This window comes from Sinocyclocheilus anshuiensis, unplaced genomic scaffold (assembly GCF_001515605.1).
Source record: "Sinocyclocheilus anshuiensis isolate Anshui unplaced genomic scaffold, SAMN03320099.WGS_v1.1 scaffold1640, whole genome shotgun sequence".
Classification (NCBI taxonomy): Eukaryota; Metazoa; Chordata; class Actinopteri; order Cypriniformes; family Cyprinidae; genus Sinocyclocheilus; species Sinocyclocheilus anshuiensis.
Genome location: NW_015555883.1, coordinates 957460 through 981108, shown reverse-complemented (window position 1 = coordinate 981108; position 23649 = coordinate 957460). Strand labels below are relative to the sequence as shown.

At 37.3% G+C, this 23649-nt stretch overlaps 1 protein-coding gene across 1 annotated transcript in view; it reads right to left on the bottom strand.

Moving 5' to 3' along the window:
* Positions 1-23649, bottom strand: part of srgap2 (SLIT-ROBO Rho GTPase activating protein 2) — a 98513-nt gene that overhangs the window by 42043 nt on the left and 32821 nt on the right. The window contains exon 3 of the mRNA XM_016470290.1: positions 7640-7832. Within this exon, the coding sequence (XP_016325776.1) occupies positions 7640-7832 (193 nt within the window). The remainder of the gene's footprint in view (positions 1-7639; positions 7833-23649) is intronic.

Here is a 23649-nt window from a genome sequence, read left to right as displayed (position 1 = left end):
ATCTAAACAGCGGTTAAGAAGTGTAGCAGAAATAATTGCCTTTGGATGTTTGGAGGCCACGGCTGAGGTAAAGAGTGGAATGAGATCTTGATGCTGGCTCTGCCAATGATCTCACAACATGTTGGTATAAAGCAAGACTTGGGAAACAGGGAAGAATGAAACCGGTTTGAGTATGTAGCAAAAAGTGAAGCAAAAATAAAGGTCTTGCAAAACAAGGGTTCAAAGAAGGCGAGTTCCTGATGCTAAACCACAGAGATGTGTGCCAAAAATTGGTGGGAACACCTCCATTAATTGACACATGGTGTAGGACATATCATCACACATGGAACATGAGAACACAAGAATATACCAACAAAACAAATCTTTAAATCTTCAAAAATTCTAAATTATGTGTAAAAACTAAGAATACCGAAATTGAAACCGAAAGTCTATTAATTGTTGAATGATTAAAACCAACCTGAGGCATTGACAGCCCTGAGAAACATCCTCCCAAACACACTAATTTACTTTTTCATATGCAAAGAAGCAAGACACATGCTTAACCACATAAGATGGAGTCCTAGGAGAAACACAGTTCCTCTTGAGAAACGAACAAAGGGACGTTGATGAGATTAGTATGGCCTGACGGAAAGGGTTCTTAAATGGGTATTCAGACGAGGGAGCTCCGGGTCACTTCTGGAAGGCCATGAAAAAGCTGAGGTCACATGAGCGGAGGAATTGCCCAATTAACAGCAAGGTCACCGCAGACAGAGCCGGTCTTTCACCAATAGAATGCTCCACAAAACCAAGAAGGGCTAATTCCTAGGTGACATACACCAGGGACGTGACATGGTGGCATGTAAACAATCTTAAGAGATGAAGAATATGAAGGAATTCTTGACATTTGGTTGGACTAAAATCAGAGTCAACTGTAAACTGTGAAGAGTGACCGATTCATTCACTCAGTCTTGTTTGGAAGGTACATGAGAAAGTGTCGAGGGGAATTCTTCACTCTGGTGAGAAGTGTTTTACAAGGCCTCGGTTTCTGTCCAGACATGACGCTGGGAAGACATCAGTCAAGCTAGTCAGAATGGAGAGGAAATGAAACTTGCCCTGCCTGCTTTCTCTTACCATCACACACTTATGAAGTACAGGCAAACACACCAGACCAGACAGACTCACTTCCTCTGGTCAAACTAAACCCTGAGCTCCTCCTCACACCTCCCGGGAGGTATCGTGACACTGAATACTGCAGAACAGGCAACATTACGACACTTGTGTAGGGAAGTCTAACACAGGCAAATTTCATTGGCCTCCAGACAGATAAGGGTGTCCAGTCCTGTTGACAATATATGTACTGTTAGTAAATTTGTTTAAATATACTAAATTACATTTAAAAAATATACATTTACAATAAAACCAGCTAAGCTGAATATACAATATATGACATCATTGTGCCATTACTCACTTTAAAGCACCTTTGTAAATTGAAAACCATAAAAAAGCACCTGCTGCACATTTATGATACATAATTTTGTAGAACTAGAGTTAAACATCTTGCTGTAGAAAAGGTATATCACAATCTTACTCTGACCAAAGTAATTTGAATGCACCTGACCTCGTAAATACAAACTGCCCAAGAGGACTTGAATGTACCATTAATGCAGGGTTTATTTAAATACACCTGAACCAGCTAATTACAGATTACTAGACACTTCCAGGCAGGTGTTTTGGATCAGGTTGAAGCTAAACTCTGCAGGAAGGTTACCCTCCATGTGCAGAATTGGATAACCCTGGACTAATGGTGTATTCAAGTCCTCCTGGGAAATTCGTATTTACGAGTTGACAAGTCGTAATTACGACGTCAGGTGCGTTCAAGTCACTTTGGTCGGAACAAGATGGTGATTTAACTTTTCAACATAAAATTCAACTACATCTACAAAATGAATGTGCATAATTGCGTTTTTGCTTTTTTCTGTTTTTATTCAATTTATGAAGGTGATGTAAACTGAATCATCATATATTCTATGGTAATTATACAATAATATAATATTTTATTAATTTCAACAAATTTACCATCAATACAGATGCTGCATATCTCTAGTCGTCGTCAGCATCCATTGCATCCGACATGTTTTCTCACTGACACGCCCCCAACTCGGGGCTTAAAGAAAATTTTGAGTTTCCCACTCGTAATAATCGCTGCGTCCGAAAGCTCTAAAATGCTGCCTTCAGAGGCAGCATTTCAAGGCATGAAGGCATCAAGGCAAGTCCGAATCCAAATTCTGCTTCACTTCCTGTCTCCGGAGGTACCTTCTTCTGATCAAATTTTGAAGGCAGCATAGATTAATCCTTCGCTGCCTTTGATATCCCACAATCCTGTGCATTCCAATTCCGTGACGGTTGGGATAAAAAAATAAAGATGGCGTCTGAAAGTTGCGCTTGGTGGTCAGTTTGTGTGTAAATGAATGTTTCTGACTAACTTTTTGCACTTTTGATGTTATTTCTAGCGAGAAATCAGTATTATAATAATTAAATATTTGTTTAGTTATCATCAAAACTCGTTCTATTTTGTTGTAGATCATTAAACTGTTACGCTGCCTCAGAAGCCTGTCTGAAATATCATGACTTTCATGAGGTACCTTCATGCAAAAACGCTGCCTGCAAAGTCATTGCCTCATAAGGCAGTGAGGCAGTGAGGCAGCAAGTCGGCTGCCTAGGCTTTCGGACGCAGCCAATGATTTTGTGGTGGTGTTCAATGTGCGTTCAACTCGTAAATACGATATATCCGACATGAATTAACATGTCGTAACCATAAGAGATTGGACTAAGAAATTCAAGACATTAGGAAGTGAGGTAACACCATACGATAACATTTTAAAAACTATGAAATGACGAAACCACCATTGTCCATAACCTGTTCCTCTCGACCTCTTGAGGGGGAAAAGTAGAGAACTGGCTCGTAGTGTAATCTTGGATCAGCATAGTGGACCATTAAGCATGTGACACATCACCACTTCTGTGTGGCACCAGTGTAACCACTAGAGCTGCACGATTAATCGTTAAAAGATCGCAATCTCGATTCAGACAACCACACGATCTCATTTCTTAATGACAACGATTCTCCCGTGTCTATTAAAACTTGGACAAAGTCTTACCGGATCATTCAAATCTGCGTTCGTACTGCCGCTGACACACAGAGAGCAGTTACCATGCTTGGTTAAGAAACAGCTTCACAAACAGTCTTTTCAACTACACAGTATTATTTCTGTCATACAGTCATTCATATTATCACAGAAATACTGGGATGAAAGTTTATAATTCAGATATAAACATTGATGTCTATGGTAACGCGACCAAAATAGAGCAAATCCGCATTTGAAAGTAACTGCCACATAACGTTTGTGTCGATTGCATTGTTTCGCCACCTAGTGACTTAAAAAATGTATAATTGAATGAATCATTTATTCAAGAGAATCATTCAAAAACGCTGATTCATCCAGTAGGTTTATGAGTGAGTCGTTGAATCATTGATTCAAACAACTTTTTCATAATTTTAATATTAAACTGGTGTATTCAATATATTTTTAAATACATATACACTACCAGTCAAAAGTTTTTGAACTGTAATATTTTTAATGTTTTTTTTTTAAAGAAGTCTCTTCTGCTCACCAAGCCTGCATTTATTTGATCCAAAGTACAGCAAAAACAGTAACATTTTGAAATATTTTTATTATTTAAAATAACTTTCTATTTGAATATATTTTAAAATGTAATTTATTCTTGTGATTTCAAAGCAACATTTATCTGAAATAGAAATCTTTTGTAACATTATAAATTCTTTTATCATCGTCTTTATCATCACTTTTGATCAATTTAAAGGATCCTTGCTAAATAAAAGTATTAATTTATAATACTCCAAGATGTTGAATGGTAGAGTGTATAATGTTACAAAAGCTTTTTATTTCAGATGAATGCTGATCTTTCTATTCATCAAAGAATCCTGAAAAAATGTACTCAAGTGTTTTAAATATTGATAATAATAATAATAAAATGTTTCTTGAACAGCAAATCAGCATATTAGAATGATTTCTGAAGGATCATGTGACTCTGAAGACTGGAGTAATGATGCTGAAAATTCAGCTTTGATCACAGGAATAAATTAAATTTTAAAATATATTCAAATAGAAAGCAGTTATTTTAAATAGTAAAAATATTTCACAGTATTACTGCTTTTGCTGTATTTTGTATCAAATAAATGCAGGCTTGGTGAGCAGAAGAGAATTCTTTAAAAAACATAAAAAAATCTTACTGTTCAATAACTTTTGACTGGTAGTGTATATTAAAATGTTTAATAATTCATTCAAATTAATTAAACACTTTTAAATAGACTGCAGCAATAATATTTTGCCACACATTATTTTGTTTAGTTCAGAATCGGGGGAGAATCGTGATCTCTATTTGAGACAAAAAAAATCGTGAAGCTCTAGTAACCACCAGACTTCTTATTTGTCATGAGTCCAGAAGCTGTGGTGAGTTTCAGTTGCTTCTTTGTATCAACTCAGTCCATTTGTAGAAAATCAGGCATGCTAGAAATTAGGTCAGTACCACGGCGTGTTATCATTCCAGACCGCGTGTTTCTTAACCATGCTGTCCTTTCATTGCCGGGAGACTCGTCATCGGGCCTCCCACTGGCTTGCTGAACAGATGACGCACACTGTCATACCACACATAGAGGAGCCATTTGACCCTTGACTGGTAAAATGGAAGGCATTGAGCTGAACTCTACCCTGTAAGAACATAAGCAGCATATCAGGCATCTCCAAAAGATCCCTATAGATGCCCCTTAGTTTGTCGGTTAGGGGCCTCACCGACAGCTATGTTCTTCTGGAAGAGCGAGGCCGGAAAATACCTCACATTCCTTCATGGCATCATAGTCCCAGATGTTGCCTGTTAAACATGCAGATGATGGAACTAGATTCCTGGAGCTCAGGGGATCCACGGAGGGCAGGGTATGGTATTTAGGACGAGATTACGATCCGATTAGAATATCTCAGTGGGGGTCACTGGTATCAGGGCGGACATGAGCAGGGGTTACTGGAGTCTTGGTGTAGTGAGGGGGTGTTCAGAGAAAAAGATGGTGTAATGCGGGGCTAATGCAGAAGAAAAAAATGAGCTATGAGGAAATCAGGAGACAAGCAGAAGGAATGACGTTAAAATGAAGAAATGAGTTCTCGGAGAGGAAATGCAAGCAAAATAGAGCAAAAACTGCCTGATGGCGGAGTCTTCTTAATGCTTAAAATTAGAAAAACATAACATTGTATTGAATAAAATGACACATTTTCTTCTTCTCTTATTAGTTTTTATCCATCCATCCATCCATCCATGATTATTAGTTCATTTTTGATAAGTTTAATTAAAAAAGTAGATAACAGTTCAAATAAAAATTTGATAACATTTATCAATTTGTATTATCCAATAATAATATATTATTATTAATAATATTATTATTTATTATATATATATATATATATATACACACACATACATACATACACGCGCGCACACACACACACATTATTATTATTATTGATTAATATGAATACATTTTTATTTTTACTTATTTCATTAGTTCTATATTTTCTGAATCATTTTTCATATTTTTTGATAAATGTTTACTTAAAATGTAGATAATTTTTCAAATAAAAAACATTATTATTTAAAAGTTTATTATCATTATTATTATAATTAATATCTTATTATTCTTTTTTTTTTTCAGTAATTTCTGAATGATTTTTCCCCAAAAAAAGTCTATATTATGACATATACTGTTCTTGTCCAAAAATGAATATTGTGGTGTACACCCACCGCTTATACTAGAGCATGCATGTGTAGCTCTCATTTGAAACTGAACCTCCCCCAGGGTCTAAGGTACACAGGGGTCTCATGTGCACCATGGACTGATAAGGCACAGAGCTGTCACACAAAACCACTCTCAAAAAAACGTGTGCTATCTATTGATTATTTCTACAAGCTGTCAGAGAGCCATATGTTGACTTTCCCAGACTTGAAGCCTCCAGCACTCCAAACCATTATATTGGGAGCTGAGGAGTCAAGTGCAAATACAAAGAGCAAAACAACGTGAAAAGTCAGAGAGTGAAAAAGGAAAGGAGCAAAGAGAAGCACATGACAAGGTGGAAAATGAAAGAAACAATGAAATGAAGGAAAAGTTCAAGCACTGGATATCCCCCATGTCAAAACAGTGCCTGGGGCAAAACCGCCAGAAAGAAACCCGTCAAGGTACGCACACTAGAACCTGGAAAACAACTCAAATCCAGTCCAACCTATTTACACAGCAAGCATAAAAGAATGACAATGTGTCACTGCAAATACAGAACATTGGGAGTTACAAAAGCACCTTGATAAATGTTAACGCAAGCACAATTTTTGCTTTATAGCGGTCGGGAAGCTTGTTGACAGGGAAGACGTTATTGTTACCCTCATAAAGGTTCTCATCACATACTGCTTCAGTTAACAAGACAAGTCATAATTCACACATAAGCCAGGGCAAGGAATTATACTTAAAACTTTTGAGTTTTAGTTGGTCTTTAAGCTCTTCTTTGTTATTCTTTGAGGATGAGGTTAACACATCTTCACAAGATCAAACTGAATCCAACAGGATCCAAGCGTCTGACCACAGAGATCTGTTTAGACACTATATAACACTGATTAATAGGCTCTTCCGCAGCATATCCTGTCATAATGACTGATGTGAGACAGCATCATTCTCAAAGCTCGCTAGTCTGTATCGGGAAACCAGCATTCGTTTAATGCCAGGTCTTCGGCATAATTGCCACATGCCTTTCTACGCAACTAAGCTTTAAAAAAGCCTGTTCAAAAGTCTAGCTCTATGTATAAAAATTATATCAGGGCCCCTAAAAAGACTGTTTTGTTTCATGCTAAACAATAAAATTAGCATTATAAGCTAATATAGCCAATCAGACAGGATAATAAAAACATTTATATCTTGAGTAAGAACATAAATGCTCCACTTCCACTGCTTTTCTTAATGTTACGCCAGCTGTTTCTTCGTAATATGGCATAATAACACTAAACGCTACAGAATCAGGATCAAATATGGGTCACTGGAGCAGAACCAAGGGCTTCAAAGAAAATACTCGACTTTATTCCACAATCAAAATCCCAGCTGCTATCTCAGAGATATGAGACAAACCTCTTACATAACAGCGGGGTCTTGTGAAATCCTCAAAGGACTTACTGTATTTACATTGCCAGAAGCTGGTTCATCATCATTCTGACAAACAAGGAGACTCTTTTTACGCCTACATGCTAAAATATGACTGTTGTGGGTTTTTACCGTAGATTTTAATGAATTTATCTTGAATAAGCCTAAAGGGAGGTGTTGACTGAATATCACATGACCTTGGTGAGAGTTTACTTAACCATCTCAACATTCACTGCAAAACAGCTCTTATATAATCAGAAGATTGTGTGAGAGATTAAGATAAAAAAACCTGGATAAACATTGATTTCAAACCTTGCCCAGGTAATGGCATGGATCACAGGACTATGATGTATCAGCAAAAAAAAAAGGAAAAAAAAAAAGATTTGCTGGAAACACAGCCAAATGTTCTCTTACTTGAATTGAGGGTCTTTTGTGTAGCGAGTCTTGGCCAGGAACCTCTCGGCTAGTTTCTCTAGGTTGCGGGAGTAGTCCATCTCGATCTCAGCCTTCTTGCGGAAGAAGTCCTGCAGGTCCTGCAGGAGCTGCACACGGAGCTCACATTGCTGGTCCAAACACTTAAGCTGCTCCACCAACTGGGCTCGGATCTCTGCCAATCAGAGGAGGAGAAGCAGCAGAGTTATTACAATACTTCACACTCCGGTTATGCATTCTAAAGGTATTTAGAACAAAATGTAAATTTTACTACTGAAAATAGCACACTAACCGCCATCATCTATCTACACACTTAACCATAGACTAACATTTAAAGGTTTGGGGTTGGTCAGATTTTTTGAGTGTTTTTGAAAGATCTCTCTTACGGCAAAAATAATCACTCAGCAAGGGCCATATGTAATCATGGGTGGTGACTTGTGATTTTTTCTCCCAAGTGGAAAGTTTACCATCATATTTTAACCTATGCTTCAAGTTTAGCTTTTCTCTAGAACTCCATATATGACACGTGGAATAGTCCTTAAGCCATCAAAATGATACTCAACAATGCATGAACAAAATCATGATATGTCAATTTTTTTCCTGTAATTTGATAACTAAATGGGGAAATATGCTTTTTTTTTTTTTTAATGCACAAACAATAAATATTTACGCCTGGTAAACTCAACCTCTATGGATCAAAGTTCCTTTTGGACATTGTTTTGCAATGAAAACTCAATTAAAATGTCAAAAAAAGTCTGCATATTTAAAACATGACCATACTCTGATCCAGGCAGAAAAAAAAATTGTCATTCACATTTCACAATCTAGTCTATGCGGCTCCAGTCTAGTTCCTTAAAACAAGTCAAAAATAGCTGGTGGGCAGACATTTCAAACATTTATGCAAAAATCTAATGTTTCAAAGAACAGGTTTTATGATAATGATTAAGTAAATTGGTACATTAACACTTCTCAATAGACAGAAGGACAATGCATAGGGTCAAGAGAGCTCTTCACAGAGGTCCATCATGCACAAACACGCACATTACAGAGAGTTTATCCAGGCTTATCACTTTTCATTTCCATTGTATCTCTCTCTGTCTCTCTTTCTCCCTGTCCAACATCCGCCGAGCACTCAAGCATGGTTCCAAATTAATTTACTCCGCTCAATCCCGACAGCCTATTGAAATATTGAATTATGATGTTTACGTGAGCTCTTGGGAAGCCTAGAACTCTGGATAGACCTACTTGTCCTGAATACTAAAGCTCCAATTTAAAAAAACATGACACGATACAGCAGAGCCATCTAATTTAGCTGTTGTATAGCACTTTAATTATTCAATTAGTTTAATTATTCAGATTAGTCCTTCATCCAAACATGAAAAACTACAAACTAGCACCTATTTCATTGTTTACAGCTGCAGAATCACATTTCAGTGGATGAATTGACAGCAAGTCTCGAGTTAGCTTTCAAACCAGTGTCACGGGTGATGAGAAAACAACCTGAGAAAGTCCAAGAATCGACAGTACCTTTGCATTTCCTGCTGTAAAGAAATCTGATGACTTTTGCCTCCATATGCTCTAATTATTCCAGCCCGGAGAAGAGAGGAGACCAGCGGGGTGTGACAGTCCCAGGGCTATGATACCCAGCTGTCCCGACTCTATTGTGCTTTTGCGCTGAGAGCACACTTTCACTCTGACATCACACAGAAGTGGGATTTCCACAGCCTCTGTGTCTCGGTCAAGTCAAACACAACAAAGATCACACCATTTACATCCTAGGACTGTAGGACTGGGTTTTTCCCACTTCATATGACTCACTGTGATGATTTTTACATGACTATATCATAAGCAGGCCCTAGTCTGTGAAAATAACTACCCGGGCCTTCTTTCTGACATGCCAACATGTGTCAACACCACTGACACGTGTAATTATCTGCCCTCCGTATAATTTATGATCATGGGAAACGAGTGCCACATCGTAATGCCTCAGCTCTTAAAATAAGCCCTGTAATTGAAGCAAAAAGCAAAGCATCTCCAAACACGCACAGACACAGAATGGTCAATGAGCCAGTCAGGCCTTCATGGGTTTAATAATGCAATTATGAGCTCATTGTTTCATTTTTTATTGAGATAAATACAGACACAAAGGAAACAGAGGAATGCATGTGCAGATTTGTATATTGGTATCCTTAAAAATGTCTATGTACGTAGTGGGTAAATCCACAAAACTGGTTTTCAAACTGGGGTAAAATAAAACTAGGATTTATCTAAACATGTGGTGTAGACAAGCATTTTTGGAATTTTAAAGTTCATTCAAGTGTCTAGATCACAGTGGTGGCGTGATATTGATGTTCTTGTGGCTGAATATGTGTTCATTCATGTATATGTAAAAAGCTTCAGCCCTTGATTGGTTAGGTGAAGGGCATGAAGCCAACAGGGATGTGTGGGCCAGGGAAAGAAACTGAGGTATAGATCTAATGGCAGCACATTAAGCAAGACTCTGCTGGAAAAGTAAAACAGTAATATTAAGTATAACCTGAACAGTTTGTGCTAAATGCAATACAAGTTAGAACAAGCACAGCAACTGATTAACTCAGGATCAGTTGAAATGTACTGTAAGTGATCTGCACTCCTCTTTATGTAGAGATTTGAGAAGAGCAGTAAACGCCATCACTGTCATCAACAGCAGGAAGAGTATAATCTAACCACACTCACACGGAAACTCAAATCAGATGTTCTGCATTTGTCTCAAGTGCTCATAAAATGTGGATTTTCACCGGTATTGGTACCGAATACTGAAATTTTGGTACCGTGACAACACTAATTAGTACATACATTCAACAGGATATGTACATTCTACACAAGAGAGGAAGCAGAGGTTTTACTTCTGCAGTCACCACAAAAAAAAGCAACTCTTGCCTCACTGTAATTCTAACTACTTAATTTAATTTTTTTTGAAGAAAGAGCACTTCTTTTTTTTCCTCTGAATCAACAAACAAGGACAACTGACCTTGATTCAAATGGCCTGTTTGATTGAGTATCATTAGTTGAGCATGTCATAAACATTAAGGTGACAAAAGATTACTGATCTCAGAGTGATCAGACAGCAGTGACCCCTGCCTCCTTGAGCTAGACTAGCATTGCATAATGATCTAATTTCATAGGCACGGCAGTCTTTGCAACACAGCTGTTGGTGAGCATGCTGCAAAGCGCTGGCTGGGACCTTCATTATAGGACAGAACCAAACATAGTGTTGAGTAATACCTGCTGGTCCCCAAACAACAATCATCACAGCTACCTGCTGAGATATCTGCTCAGTCAGGGTATTACACAGCCATGCATTATTGATTCTACTGCCTCTAACTAAAAGGAAGGGCGGGAGTGAGCAAAACAGATTGACCGACAAGCTGGCACTGAACAAAGGACTGAAAGATAATCTCAGAGAGACAAACACTGCATGTTGTATGACATATGGATCAATGACAAATAAGAGAGATCACAAAAAAAGAATAATAAATCAATAATATTTTGATTTTGAACATCTTTAATACATTTTAACATACTTTAAGATAAAAAAGTACTTTTTTGTTTTTCATCATTTTATTCATTCATAAATATAAATTTTTTTGGACTGTCACACAACTTGACATATATATGGCAATATATATATATAATGCCAAACAATGCAATTTTTTTCCTGAGGATTTTCTTTCTTCATTTTTATATTAGGACAGTTGTACCACACTCACATTTTTGTGATCAAATATTAAATAAAAATTTTCATTCAGAAATTAATAATGAAAATAGAAAAAAGTCGGCACACCTAGGCTCCAAAAAATACAAAAATTTAATAACAGACTATCACATGCCAACTTTTTCCTATTTTCATTATCAATATTTTTTGTCGAGCACCCTCTTTGAGAGTTTTTCCAGTGATGTGCATGCTTTTGTTTTGATTTAGTTTATTCAGAAATTAATAACACGCTTATCACAGGATAAGTGTTATTCAATTCACTACATGCACAACTTGCATTTTAATTAATTTAAAAATAAAATCATAATGTAAATCTGGAAAACAGAAATGAGTGCCATGTTACAGACTCATGTATTCTGAAAAACACTACACAAATAATCTGAATTAAATTTATAAGGACTTCAGTGTAACTGTGCTTATCAGGGGTCTGTAATGTTGCTGCCTCTTCAAGGCCAAATCAATCTTCCTCCCCTCTTCATCCCAGCTGTCACTCTGCTCATTTCCCTGAGAGCATCTCAGCCGGCTCCCCTAAAAACCCCACCCCAAATCTGTCATATCTCATTACAAACCCTGGCTAAGGGCTCCAAACTCCAGGCTCGTCGCCAGAGCTGTAAAAGCAAGTAGATAGAAATCACCAGGAGGCAGACGGCAAGACTGCTGTCCTCAAAAACAGAGGCCATGCTCAAAGTTTGTGAACGCTGGGGTGCCATGGTGACTAAGCTGATGACATTAGTGTTCATAGTGCCACTCTGAAACCTCACCGAGCTCGAGGACGGCACTAACAGAGAGAACAAGAGGGGTTAAAGTGTCTGAAACCAACACAAACAGCTCAGGAAGCCTGTTGTTTTGAGATTAGTCATCCTCACACGGTTGGTAAGTAGATGTCTGAGGTATTCACCGGCAGGCAAACACTCTGACGCATTCAGACAATCGTAAATTAAAGACACCTAAATACATCCCTTCTCCTGTGCTTCGCCTTTAACATCACAGCAGACGTTCATATCACACCAAACAACAAATATCTCAAGTTTCAATCTGTCGGTGAAGATCTGAAAGAAAGCATTTAATTAAGAGGTTTCTTAGCAATTTTCATCAGTGGGTTTTAGAAACTTTAACGGATTGTTCACCCACAAATTTAAATTGTGCTGTTATTTACTTATGTCGTTGCTGATGTTTTTTTTTTTTTTGTCCATACAATGAAAGTCAATGGGGTCCTATACTTTAAATTGCATAAAAACAGTTAAAATTCTTCATTCTTCAAAATATTTTTTTTTGTGTTCCACATAAGAAAGCAAGTCACAGGTTTGAACAACATGAGGATGAGTAAATGATGACAGACTCTTCATTTTGAGTGAACTACCCCTTTAAGGGTATATTTCCAGATTTTGGTTTGAAAAAAAAAAAAAAAACACTTAAAAGTAGTAATCATTTGGAAAGCATGTACTGAAAAAAAAAAACAGACAGAAAAAAATCAAACTGCATAATTAGAGCTTGATGTCATATCAGCCTTCTTTAACAAACCCACGAGGTTGATTTTCCTTCAGAAAATATCTTAAAAGACAAATTCCGGGAAAAACATGCAGATCAGGCCCTAATGATTAAGAAATGATATGCACAGGATGTTGTAACCTCACCCAAATGTCATAGATCACTTTATTTTCATACAACTCTAAATATAGTAGCTTGAAGTATTAAGATACTTAATCAACATATAAAATAGATCATTTTCAATTTCAATTATTTAGATATACAAGTTCGATATAAAGTACATGAACAAGTAGCATTTTGCCAAAAAAAATCATATTAGCTTTTGAATCACAGCTGGGGAGTGAGAAGACAAGGAAGATTCACGCACTTGTGTGTTTGTGAAAAAGAGCATTGTGCAGCTCTGAGCTGAGCTATTGTCTTCGTAACTTTTTATGGGATACAATAAAAAAAAAAGCCAAATCTGAAAGGGACTAGTTGTTTCCAGGAGGCAGTTTTGATGGCATATACTACTTGCGTCACCAAAGGCAGCTTGAAGGAAACCATCCATTCATCAGAGCAAACAGGAAGCAGAAGGGAGCTGACAGGAAGTCAGTTTGTGCAGCCAGGCTACAGAGGGAGAGAGCTCCACAATGCAAGAGGAACTGGTCTAAGTCTCTTGGGAGAATTGGAAAAACAGCTGGCTGGGATGAGGCCCTGCACCTGAGCACTTGAGCTACAGTTTGAGGCCAACTGGGAGCCCAAATTACAGGGAACATTAAAGAAAAGCACTTTTAGTCACATGCGGTACGGTGCTTTGGGTCCCCACTCCCCACTTTGGTCTGTTCATCATTTTATGACATATTTCAGCAGGGTTGACACTATTAGTTCCAGACATGCCAAACCTAATCCTCAAATGAAAGATGCATTCTTCAATGAATGAAAGAGGAAACAGGAAATGGGGGGGAAAGAGATACAGTTTCAGAAGAGGTAGAGGGAACTAGTGGTCGACCGATATATCGCCAAGGCCGATATATCGGCCGATATTTGGCATTTTTCAAATATCGGCATCAGCCGATAAGTTTTCCTGTTTGGAATGCCGATGCGTTCGTGGCAGGACTTTTATTTTGACGACGCGCCGGACTTTTATTTTGACCGTGCTGAGAACGGCAGCACCTGAACACACAGTGCTCACATTCTCCCTCTTGTTCTGTCGTCGGTAACAGTTCTGTCCACGTACAGAAGTCTGTCTAATAATCAGATATAACTGTTAAACAAAGGAATTAAAATGTATACAAAAAAGTATTATAACGATTGCTTTTATATTGTTAGTAATAGAAAGGCAAACACTATAATACTTTCTCATTTGCTGTCAGCATTCAGCAAATACGCATTTATATAATTTAAACAAATCTTTGAATGACTAATAAACATCTAATTTCAAAAACCTTGCAAACTTAGTCGAATCCAGCTGTGAGATCTTATGAAGTGTGCATTTGTATCCTGCACGATCACGTGTACTCTGCATGACGGTCGGTCCGTGCGAATTGAATATGGACAGGAGAAGAGTTCAGCTTCACTGGAGACACGCGATCGACAAACTTTAAACTCGTGATTTCAAATTATGCTGCGCTTCATGCTTTTGCCCAATGTCATATTCATGTCATTTTCACTGTGTGCTGTATGTAAAATGAGTGTTACCTTGGCTTTATTTGAAAAAAAAAAAACGTGATTCCCAATGCACACAAATGCTGAGTGCTCTGTTGGTTATAGTGTTTACTTCCTTTTTAATTATATTTTTATGAAATATTTGTTTATTTGTGAAACATACTTTGTCATTTAAAATATAAGCATGTTTATTTTACACATTTATTTTTTTTATCCACTTTCAAATGATTTTAAATTTCTTAAATATTAAATAAAATAAATAAAATTATATCTGCTTTATATCGGCCATCGGCCACCCTGCTTTCCAAGATATCGGCATCGGCATCGGCTGTTAAAAAAACAATATCGGTCGTAGATTTTGCATTAACCAACATTTCCCTTATTGCATGCTGAATTTCCCTAACCTTTAAGACCCAATGACATCAAATTGGAGTATATTTTAGTTGTGAAAGTGAGTTTGCAATCTTGTGATTACTGCGAAAATATGCTAAAGTTTACTGAGCCTAACAGGCTGCATGTAAAAACAAAATGTATACAAAATGACCTTTGTAGGCTGAATGAAAAACTAATGACTCTTATGAACCAGTTCTTTTAGTGAATCAAAAACATACAGTGCCAACCAGTGGCAGCTGATTCCAGAAACAAAATACTCTCACAAGCTGGTTATTTTAATGAATAGTTGAAGATGATAAATTATGGTAAATTGGTTTAAATTAATCTGAAACTCTGCCCCGTATAATTTACAGCATTAAGGTATGGTCACATTTGTCACTGAGCTACAAATTTTAGTGGGCAAAATCCAGTCCATGTGGAATCAGTAAGGAAATTCAAGCAAGGATGAAAGACTTTCCAAAGAAGATTTTTCAATGGGTTCAACTGAATCTTGTGACAAAACAAAATAAATACAGAAAATCTGTATCATTACCTATTTCTACCTTTAATACTGCTAATTTCGACTAGTAACAGCAAGTAGCATTGTAGCAGTGATGCAAACCAAAGCCTACTGACTAAAGTATATATGTCCAATGCCTTCTTTCTGTTTCAATAGGAAACACATTGATCAGGATTTTTTTTTTTTAATTAGTGCTTAATGTTAAGCCATTTCATGGGGTCTTCAAATACTTGAAGAGACATAATGACATCAGTTTGAGGATGAAACAAAGTCGGGAAGTAGAAAGTTGAAGGGTGAGTTGGAAAATGAATTCAATTACAAGGCTTCAATTTAACGAATTCAATGACTGAATGATACTTCTGCATTATGGGACCATTGTATGTTGAATATCATTACACTGATGAGGGAGAGATTTGTGTACGATTCGTTTCTTTGTGAGGACCAATCCAAGGATCTTGTACCATGACTCTAATGGTGTGTAGGGAGACAGAGGAAGGGGAAGAAGAGAGAAAGGCACATGAATGACACCATACTGACACACCAGCACCGACTACACCAATGAACTTCAGGATGAATAGATAAAAAGGGACATGCTCCCATTAGAGAGCAGCTGTCAGGACAAAATAAACATCTCCTTGGTGGAACAAAAGGAGGAGGAAGTGTGTGATGGTGTGTGTGTGTGTGTGACATCAGGCTCAAAAAATAAACTCAGGCTGACAGAACATTATCATAGCCTTCATTTTCTCCCCTATTTCCATAATCAAACCCGTTACTGTGGAAACCACGTCTTACATGAACGGTGAGATTGAAAATCAAAACCTCTCGCTGAACTCCCTCGATTAATCATTAAAACATTTAAATGAGATAATTGCTTTATGATGGTGAGTGGCGACCCATAATTCCTCCTCCTCAGCTAGCCTATTTCAGTGTGAATCAGGAAACAGTGTGGGTTTTCCTTCAGGAGAGACTGTTGGGAAAAGGCTCCGTCTACACAGCTGACGTTACTCCAAGAGAGCCGATGGGGTGGAAAAACTGTTGTCACCTACTCATCTGAACAAAACAAGGATAGTTCACACACGCACACACTCTTAACAGGATTCTGTCTCTTGAAAAACCTTTAGATAAGGAATAATAGAAAAAAAAAAAAAACAAGGTGGAAACAAAGGAAGGTACATAGACCAGTTACAAAGTAAATCCAAAAGTATCTTGTAGTTTACAGTTGGCATTTGATCTAAATCTTTAGAGGTTTTGCTAAAGCTAGTACTATGATTTTTGCTCATGCTTATAGTGAGGAGTTTGTTTGACCAGTCTTATGCTAAAATGGCAAAGAAAAATCCCATCAATTCACAGCACACTAAATATCTACAGCCTACATAACAATATCACAAAAAGAGTCTGGGTCTTGATATGGACCAGAAAACAACCATCTAGCAACTACCCAGAATGTCCAAACAACCATCTAGAAATGGGGGTTGTCCAAACCTGTTCCTGGAGGGACACTGTCCTGCAGAGTTTATAATGCCTTTAAGTCACGTCAGAAAGGTAATATTTAGGAGTTAAATGCACATGAACGTCACCACAAAGTCGCAGCTACGATTGGGAAATGTGTGACTTCCTTCAAGCCCAGAGTTTCTCAGCAGTAAATTTGTTGAAATCAGTTTCAGTTCATTTTGACAGCAAATTTGGAATTCATTTTAGTTTTAGTCATATTTTAGTCATTTGAATTGTTTTTAGTTTTAGTCTAGTTTTAGCTGGCTAAATACGCTGTGAGATGCGCTTTCTGTGTGTGTATGCTTCAGTGTCTGCGCTCAGAAAACCGGACCGAATTGAGTTCCCTCTTGCGTCGTCAGATTTATCCATACGTCTGCTCTTCTCTTACTCCCACATATTTAAATTTTTTAACATTTTATGCGACGTGCAGCAAGTGTATTAGCTTATGTCCCACCGGTTCATATGTACGCATCTAACCTCCGAACCACGCAGCAGATTCGTTCTGAATTAATCTCTTCCCAAATCGTCCCTCCCTAACATTTTGTCTCGTTTTTATTAGTTGACGAAAATGTCAATAGATTTTTGTCATTCAAAAAGAGTTTTAGTTCGTTATCGTCTCGTTGTCGTCTGTGAAAAAAATGTTTCGTCAACGAAATTAACACTGGTTGAAATGAATGAATTGTTTTTTTCCTGTTTACTAGCCAAGTGCCAACTAGTGTTGTCACGGTACCAAAATTTCAGTATTCGGTACCGATACCAGTGAAAATCCACGGTTCTCTGTACCAATTTCGGTACCAAAGCAAAACACAAAAACATGCTAATTGAACAACATTTTTATTAATAATGTTAATCAAAAATGAATTGTACAAAACCAATGCCATTCTTTATACTTATTTAAAATTGTTTCAAGTTTTTCCACAAGTAATAAAAGTATGAAAAAAGTAAACAAGTTTCACCCAAAAGTTTAGTAATAGTTCTGCTGCCACTGAAAAACCTCTGTAAACTGTTGTCTCTTTTAGGTTTTGCTGGTGTTTTCATGATCTTCCTCAGTCTGCCTTAAAAAAAACCTGGTACCGTAACGTTTGAATTTTTTTAGTACCGACTTGGTACCGAAATACCGGGTCTTTTGACAACACTAGTGCCAACTACAAAATACAATAGAATTATTATGATAGAATATATGTATTCAGTTTGCAGCACCTTCATAAATAAAAAAACAATCATTAAAAAAAAGCAAAACACACCTGATGCACATTTTTATTCATTATTTTGTAAATGTATTTTTGGTAGAAAAGGTGTATTCCTAGATTGCTCCAATAAAAGTAATTTGAATGTACCTTAAGTCGTAAGTATGACTTCACAACTTTCCAGTAAGACTTGAACACAACCTTATCTCCAATTCTAATTAAACTCATCTGAAACTGCTAATCACGGACTTCAGGATTACTAGAAATTTACAGGCAAGTGTGTTGGAGCAAGATGGAGCTAAACTAGTGGCCCCCCAGGAGCAGGATTGGACACCCCTGCCCAAAAACACTTCACTTCTTGTAATATGTTAACCTTTGCAACCAAATAAATGAATTAGTGAATTGAACTTGAGAACCGGATCAACTCGGTATTTACATATTTGGGTGAACTATCACTTTAAGCTGCCAGTTTGCATAGTACCTAAAGAGATCAGTTCACCATTTGATGGCACAGGTTCAGGGCATTCCACCAAAGCTCCAATGAAAACATCTGGGGGATGGAGGATGGTTCTTCTTGCCCAGTAAGTTTTGTCAGGAATCGACCAAAGGAGAGTATGCCCAGCGGCGTGAAATTCCTCCCATAAAGTCCAGCTCTGTACTGGAACTATACCGGAGGGGAAGAGAGATTAACCTAATTCAAGGTTTCTAAGGCCTGCCTCAGAATCGCTCAGTAGGTCATGTTATACTACATGGAGAGTGGAAGAGAGTGAGTGAAACAGACAAAGAAAGATGGCTAAAAAAGAAAAACAATCTCATCAACACTAGCAGATTCCATTTCCTAGTCTAGTCTTGTTTACCGAGGCCTCAGGCCAGACTTGCTCTGGGCATGAGTGGAAGGGAAATTCTTTGGCTGTTGGAAAAACAGGAGTCAACCATTACTCCACTCTACAAGCTGGTGCGAAGCCAGCGACGATGCCTGCCACAAACTTTACTTTCTCAAGGTTGAAATTCCTTCAGTGTCACTGTCCTCAATCATGCAACATTGGCTTTTAAGATCTAATGCCAGGAACTGTGGCTGGACTACTCCAATTAGCGATTGGTACATGGTTCGGTTAACACTTTCAGCAGTCTATTTACAAACATTGACTTCTGAAGTGCAAATTATCGAGAAGTCACCGGGTTCATTTAACAGCTCATGTGATCGACTGGCTCAACGAGACTGCGTTCAGAGTTAAAACCTTTAATGACCAGAATGGAGGCTTAAGGTCAAGTTCATCCGCACAAGCATTTTGACCCATACCAATGTTAAACTGCTTTTTACAACCACTATCACTATTTGCAAATATTGCTGTAACCTGTAACCTTTATTACATGAATGATGTTGACCATAATTAAATGAGTGCAATAACTACTGGTATGGTTTTAGAAAGGCTGTGCTACTTAGATCAACAGCAAAAATGCAAAGCTTAAACAGCGGTTTAGTTTTTGATTAACACTGATACTAAATGGCAATTTAGAGGTGGAGCACAAAACTTTGGTTTGTTTTTGAAAGAAGTTCCTTATGCTCACAAGGGCAGCAATGATCGAAAATACAGTAAAACAGTATTATTGAAAAATATTATTACAATTTAAAATAAATGTTTATTTTAACATAGTTTAAAATTTGATGCTCAAGAAATATTTCCCATTATTACCAATGTTAAAAAAAATGGAAACTGCCATCTTTTTTCAGGATTTTTTATGAATAAAAAGTTCAAAAGAACAGCATTTATTTCAAATAAATTTTTTGTATAAAATCTATAAGTATTTACAGTCACTTTTGATCAGTGTAATGCATCCTCCTGACTGCAATCTTACTGACCCCAAACTTTTGTACAGTTATATAAAACATTCCTGTAAAAAAACAAAACAAAAGGAAGCATCAAGGCTTCTCCTCACTCCTGACAAGGATAAAAAAAAAAATTACAATCCCTGTTTCAGTCAGGTTTGTGCTTCTTTTTCTTTGAACATTTTTTTTAACTTTTCTTGTTGTGACAGCAGCCAAACAGGCTTTGAGATCACACGGCACAGCTAGATGAGTGGCATCAGCATACTGAACCACATTTTCTTACACGAGTTCTCATTAAATTTATTTTGCTATCTGTGACATCGCTGGAGGAGAAGCACAGCCAATTAGCTCAGCAGATGATGGGTTGCTTAATAGACAGAGAATGAGAGGGGGAATGTTTTTCACAAGCTACTGTATTTTTCTCTCAGATTTGGAAAAATTTAACATTTCTTTACCTCCTGCTATTTCATCAGAATATATTCTTACTTAACAGAAAAACTGAATGTGACACAATGTATCATTGTTGTCTGTGAGCTCCACTGCATGGAAATAATGTTCCATTTGGTAGTAAAGAAGGAAAACACTGAGATGATTCTCCTGAGCCTTCTGCTTTGCGATTCTCCGCTAAACTTCACAGACAGACTTCATTTAGAACTAGGCCTGTCACGATAACAACTTTTAGTCAGATGTCCGTATGCACAAAGGCACAGATCCCTAAACAAGACCATATCTGCAGATGAAACTTTTTTTGTGGAAGCATTTTTTTAATTTGAACTAGCACCTCATGACTACACCACGTTATGTACGGGAAGCTGCAAAAGACATGGGCGCAAGTGGAATGTACAAAACATGGTGACATTCAATTTTAAGTAAATATAATGGGTGATATATTGCGTCACCAAAAATTATTGAGGTCATGTACATATATTGCACGATAAGTCGATATATTGATTATTGCGACAGGCCTATTTAAAACTAGCGCCACCGTGCGCGCCAAACTGACAGAGCTCAATTAAATAGGAGTGCAATAATTCTGACTAAAATATACATTTCGGTGAAATATTTGTAGTTGGACAATAAATGTGACATGTAGAATTTTAAACCTTATTTAAGTCTATTTTTATGATAGCACTGACTGTAAAGTGACTGTAATGGGGTAATCAAAATAGCCTAACACAACTCTGTGCTTTTGTTCTCATTTATCTTAATTTTTAGTTTAGTGAATTTAACTTCCGCTTTAAAAGCCTTATTCTGTTGAAAACACTGGTAATAATATCATATTATTATACTGCAGAAGTAGTCGAGTAGTATGTTGGTTTGCCAATCTGAACACAGCCAGCAGACTGTTTCATACTGCATGCATACAGGATTGCTTTTAAAGAGCAAACATGATGTAGCTGATCTGCTGTTGGCTGTAATAATGAGTTGACCTTCTGTCCGTTTTCAGGGCTTGTTTCACTGGTGCCATTTCCTTACCTCACCCAGCATCACCAGCCCTCCTCAGACCCAATGCCATGAACGGACACGGCCATCTGTGCGGCAGTCTGGTCCCCTGCTCCTTTCTCCAGTGTGCCATGTACTGCATGGCTCCTTCTACACACGGTAAACCCAACCAGCCATCTGGCAAGAAAGATACCGTGGCCAGGAATTACAGGACGGCATACTGAGACTCCCTCAAACTAATTTACCATGGCCAGGTTAGCACGGAAAAGGTACATCAAGATCTAATAATAAACTAATTAAAAGCCCTAGAGAGTATCAGATTGTACAGAAGGGATTAATGCAAAGGCAAGCAGTAATATTACTAGTCGGGGGTTACTCATTTAGAGAGCTAAGGGTTTTTCACTATTTGAGCATGAATGTCTATAGACTGATCAAATGAATGATCAAATCATATGTTTTGTTAAGAAGAGAGAGGGAAGAAAAAAAAAACCTATGAAATTTTGCCAGAAGAACAGGTTTGGCACTGGGATTAAAAGGGGGAAGGTGCAGCAAACAATCAAATAAACAAACAAACAAACAAATATTCATTACATATTTAATAAATTCTGATCATCAAATCAAAAGCAGCTCATGATGACAATTAAGTTGCTGAATCAAGTTTCTTAGTATTCTAGTAACAGTCTAAAATTGACTCATAACTCCGTAGCAACCATATACCCCTGCCCTGGCAACCACCCACAACATGCTAGCTTTAAAGCAGCGACTTCTGAATGTGCAAGCACCACTCATTTTCATCAGACAATATAAAAATTCAGTTGAACTTTATACTCTTTTGGCTGAGGGAATAAAAACAAACCCTTAGCCAATCTTCGTCTACAATGACAGCTGTTTGAAGAGCTGAAATTTCACATACGGTGATTATCTGTGAGAAAAACTATTACTCTGTGAGACTGACGGACAGACTGCACTATTGAATGCCTCAGCGGTACAGGCAGCATGTATCAAATACAGGAGGAAGACGCTAACAGTAAGTAAGAAGTAGAGCCAGTGATCTGGAGGAAAAACACAAGGTTTACACACAAATCATTCTGAGCACTGGTCAGCCACACAGTTCTCACTCCCACATTCAGACAACCCAGTACAAACATGTCACACTTCACACACACACACACGTATGCATATGCAAAACTCCACCATGAGGCTTGATGAATTTAGACAACATCATAATCTGTGTTTACAATTGTCCAAAGCATAATAATCAGCTTTACCGCCAATCCAGGGATTTCGGAGGGGCAGAATTAATGCAGCAAACTTTGACAGGAAATTTTTGATGATAGGAAAAACCCAGATCAAATTTGTTTTTTCTAAGTGTAAATATTCTAGTAATCTGAACTAGTGTTGTCAAAAGACCCGGTACTTCGGTACCAAGTCGGTACTAAAAAAATGAAAACGTTACGGTACCAGGTTGTTTTTATAGGGCTGGGTTTTGACACAAATTTCACGATTCGATTCGATTCTCATTCACAAGCTTTCGAATCGATTCGATTACCAATTCGATTCGATTTCGATTATTTTTGATATATATCAGGTACAGTACTTGCCAAATTTTCTCAAGGAAAAAAAATCTCTCAACTAATGCTGTAAAATATACATGAGAGTCATTTGATACTACATTATTATAATATTGAAGGTTAAAATTGACTGATTTGTAAGCTATAACCTACAACTGCTAAAATTACACTTAATGAAGTTTTTAAAATAATAAAGTTACAATTACATAATATTTTTTACTTCAATTCATTTTTTTATGTAAACATTTAAATGGTGGCTGTCATAAAAAATTGATGGATTTATTCAGACATAAATTAAACATAAGCACATTAAAAATTATAATGAATATGTTATATTGTGCATATATTTAGCAAAATGCCCCTCTCTACAGTTTATTTTTCTGGCTGACTAATGAGTTTATGGTCACCGAATATGTTTGTTTCTGAGGTAAATGTGACGTTACGTGATATTGTTTACAAGGCTTTATATTGACGTCTTTGCGCAGCTAAAACACTGATTGAGCGATTACATGAGACAGGATACAGCTAGTAAAGTTGTACTCTTTTTTTTAACTTACCTTAGGATATTTAGTCATGATTATTTTGTGCTGAAACTAGTATTAATATGGAGGAGATGATCAGTTCACGTGCGCCTCGCGCTGCCACGTCTGTTTAACTGAGGTGCTACAGCGATCTGTCACTCCACATTAAACAG